The sequence below is a fragment of the Setaria italica genome, chromosome II (genome assembly GCF_000263155.2).
Source record: "Setaria italica strain Yugu1 chromosome II, Setaria_italica_v2.0, whole genome shotgun sequence".
In the NCBI taxonomy this organism is placed as follows: domain Eukaryota; kingdom Viridiplantae; phylum Streptophyta; class Magnoliopsida; order Poales; family Poaceae; genus Setaria; species Setaria italica.
The window spans coordinates 31,210,607-31,214,533 of record NC_028451.1 but is presented as its reverse complement, the minus strand read 5'-3'; the positions used below and the strand labels follow the sequence as shown (position 1 = coordinate 31,214,533).

Genomic DNA, 3,927 nt, shown 5'->3' with positions numbered 1-3,927 from the left:
TTCCTGCTGTTGTGATGCTATACTGTTCATTTTTATTAAGCAAAATCCATGAAAAAAGTTGTTATGCTGATGCCTTTTACTTTCTTAATTGCCCGAGGCTTTTGGTCTGCTGATACCTTTTGTTCGTCAATCCAACAATTTGACATGATGTTGTTTTCAGCAGAAGTCATGATATCAGTAATGTAACGTTATTTAATTCCCTATTCTTGGTATAAATGTCCTGATCATTGTTACCAAGCCTTTTCAATGTGCTGATTCTCTTGTCTCACATATTTGAAACTGTCAAATTACATTAGGAGTTCGAGAAGATTGTCACTTTGCAGCATTTTAATTCGAGCTGAATTATTACTCCAAGCATTGCTGCAAATGTACTAGTCCTGATTATGCTCTAAGAGTTGAGAGGATGGGATGATCAGGCTGTCAGCAATGCATTTTTCTTCGGTTAGATAATTTGTTCCTGTCTGGCTGGCTACCAGAAAACTATTGGTCCTACTCTGCAAAGCTTGATACATGACACACAAGAGGTACAATAGAATTTGTTCCCTAGAATCCTGGCTGGTCAAGGAGAGACAGACGGCAAATGATTCACAGGCAACTAAGGCCCGGTCCCACCCTTTTTCTGACTATTGAATTGACCTCTCTGTGGCTGCTAAAGATGTAACAAGGGCCTCACAGTGTCTGCAAGTTTTAGATAGGGATGGAATTCGGATTGGATTCATATGGAATCGGATCTGGATAGCACTTTTTACCGCATTTTAAGTCGAATACGAATACGAATTCGGATATTTTTGAATACGAATACAAAATGAATGTCTCGAATTCGGATATCCATCGAATATTTACTCGGTTTGAAGATAACATTTACCTATTTTATTTGTTGATGGTCTTTTAATAACAAAACTTTTATACAAGTAGAGACTAAAGTATGAGTACCTAACTAGTGCAAACAAAAATCACTCACGAAAATATTACATTAATTAATAATTATTTGAAATAGTGCAATTTATGAAAAAATAATATATGGATAAATATATATTTCAATAAATATAAATATTTATCAATGAATAATAAAAATTGTATAAAAATATTTTTATTAATAAATAGATAAACTAGAGTATTTAAAATTAAAATTAATATTCATATATATTTAATATTAAATTTAATGACATTGGTCCCTAAAATTAGAGATAAATTTTAAATAGTTTTATGGGTACAATATTAGTAATAATAAAATTAATATAATTAACTTATTAGTTATAAAGATAAATTTTGAATAGTTTCAATGATATACTATCATTATTAATATTCAAAGTAACATCATTTATCATTAGTTATAGAGATAACTAATAATTTCATATGGTCGGATACAGATAGTGTTGGATATTGTCGAATACGAATGTGGAATCGGATAGAGAAAATCAAGAAAAACGAATTCGGATGTATCCATTTTAGTACCACATTAAATTAAATTCGGGTACGAATATAGATATCCATTTATCGTTTTTGCGGATACGGATTCGGATAATTCGGATATCCATTCCCATATTTCCATCCCTAGTTTTAGGTGCTGTGTGCCCACAGATCCTGGGACTACAAAGAAGGCAATGATGCATAATTTCTGTCTCTGCAGATGTCTTAGACCCAGACTCCCAGAGTCATGCTCCATTTAGGACGACCACAAATGTTGTGAAAAAGTAGTCTATAGCCAATAAACAATTCAAAAGTAGTCTATAGCTAATAAATAATTCAACCAGCAGTCCAAACACATTGTGCAACTAGACCATATACCGGTCCATATGTCCAGGTAGCCATAAACTTATGACTTGAGAATTTCATCTCCCATGTCCCATCCATCGCTGCTCCAGCCAGCTCCAAGGTCGACCTCGGCGATACGGTGCCAGGGGCAACAGCCACTGAACTCTGAAGGCTGAAGCGTTGTTCTTGGCCTCGTGCTGATAGGGAACTCGATTCCGTTGTCCACTCGTATGCTTCAGATTCCGTTTGCCGAGGCCTTGAGAGGCAGCTATGTGGAGGCCACTTCGCCGGACCGGGAGCTTGCCGTCGACGGCCTCGGCAATCTGCTCGAGTCAAGGCTGACGAAGCATAGCATGTCTGCAGATGGTTCGTACGTGTCGCACCTGCTTGTTTAGTGTTCGTGACAGTTTGTGCTAGCTGCCAATCCCTTAGTTATAGACTCATAGCTAACCCCGTGTCTGGCATCAATTTACCGAGGTCAGTTTATGTTGAAGTGCTAATATGAACTTAATAACTTAAACTTGGAGTTGCCAAAGCTTGATTGTTAGGTTATAGACACTCGTGCCCGTCTCTTTTATGAAATTATAATACAAAATACAGGTTGGCTTCAGCATGTTCAACCTTTTCTCTTTGGTGTCAGACGCTTGACGATGTTCTCAGGAAACCAAGGAGCAGGTTTGCACGAGTGTGGTTATAACCTGACGACCAAGCTCTGCTTATTCCAAATTTCCTAGTACTATTTACATTAGCATGCACTTTATCATCAGAATAAATTGATGCCAAAACAGGGCACCTCATGCATCTACCGTTACAAACTGTCACGGACACCACACAGATCCAAATCATACGCAGACCTGATCTTCTTCAGCTTTGAGGAAGCTCTTGCAGAGCTTGAGCCAGAACTCCCTGTCCGGCGCAGTGGCCTCCACCTGTCTCCTCACGGCCTCGGCGAACGACACCTGAAGAGTTGCAAAATCGAAGTCACTGTCAGTGGCCAAGCAAACAGAATGCTTCAGACCCAGGTGTCGACTCTGGGCATTGTTTCGTTCGTCAGAGCAAGCAGCAATGGCCTCTGAAATCTGAAAGCATGGCACTCACGGTGATGGACCCGGCGGCGAGGAGGCGGTCGACGAGGCTGTGGAGGATGTCCATGGTGTACTCCGGGTGGCCCTGGATGCCCAGCACGTGCTCGCCGACGCGGAACATCTCCACGCCCGTCTTGTCGGAGGAGGCCAGCACCTCCGCGCCCTCCGGGACCTCCCACACCTGCTCACCATTAGACACGTGTCATTCCATGCAGAGGTCTACGTGGAAATGCCAGTATGCAAAAGGAACTAATCCCACCTCGTCCTGATGGATCTTGGTGATCCTGGCGCGGGTCGGCAGCTGGCCGCGCTCGCGCAGCGCGTTGAGGAACCGGCACGGCGCCGCGGCTGCCGCCGCGTCCGCGATGGCCACCTCCCTGACGCCGACGTCCCAGCCGCTGGGGGCCCTGCGGACGCGCCCGCCAAGCGCGCGGCAGATCAGCTGGTGGCCGAAGCAGACGCCGAGGACCCGCTTGCGCATGGCGTGGAGCTTCCGGACCAGGAGGCACAGGCGCAGGATCCACGGGTCGTCGCCGTACGCGTCGTGCGGGCTGCCGCTGATCACGAAGCCGTCGTAGGCCCCGATGTCGTCGTCCGGGCCCGGGAGCTCACCGTCGACGGCCCGGTACAGGTGCCAGGCCTCGCCGGCGCCACCGAACGCCGCCACGAAGACGTGGAGGTAGCCACCGTACCTCTTGAGCACGTACTCCGAGTCGTGCGCCGCCATCAGCAGCGCGTACCGCCTGCTCGGCCTCGCCGCCGCCTCCACGGCAACCATGGCGGATTGGGTGACGAGAGAGACGTGAAGCTTGCAGACCTGAAACGATCGATCTCAACTGAGAGCTTAGCTAACACGATTTGCAAATGAGTGTGCGTGTGGTGTGTGTCGCAGCCGGACAGAGATGCTGCAATTTATAGAGGCCGGGAAGGAGGGCGACGGCAAGGGCAGGAGCTAAGCAGACGTGCAAAGCGTATGGCTGCACTGCATTCAGACAGCACTGCAGTTGCGCGGACAGGTTGGCCGCCGGGTTGCCTGGCCGGTTGATTGGTTCGCCGCGCGCGCCAGACGCCGATGGTTTCGAGCTTT

The 3,927-nt window shown here is 46.2% G+C and overlaps 1 protein-coding gene across 1 annotated transcript; it reads right to left on the bottom strand.

The window, feature by feature from the left end:
• Nucleotides 1-2,460: 2,460 nt before the first annotated feature.
• LOC101775351 (gamma-glutamyl peptidase 5) lies at nucleotides 2,461-3,684 on the bottom strand. The gene is made up of 3 exons (XM_004959402.2): nucleotides 3,100-3,684; nucleotides 2,854-3,021; nucleotides 2,461-2,714 (listed from the first exon to the last, which is right to left on the bottom strand). Exons 1-3 carry the CDS (start codon nucleotides 3,616-3,618, stop codon nucleotides 2,598-2,600), a joined length of 804 nt encoding a protein of 267 aa, XP_004959459.1. The 5' UTR covers nucleotides 3,619-3,684; the 3' UTR covers nucleotides 2,461-2,597.
• Between the last annotated feature and the right edge of the window lie 243 nt (nucleotides 3,685-3,927).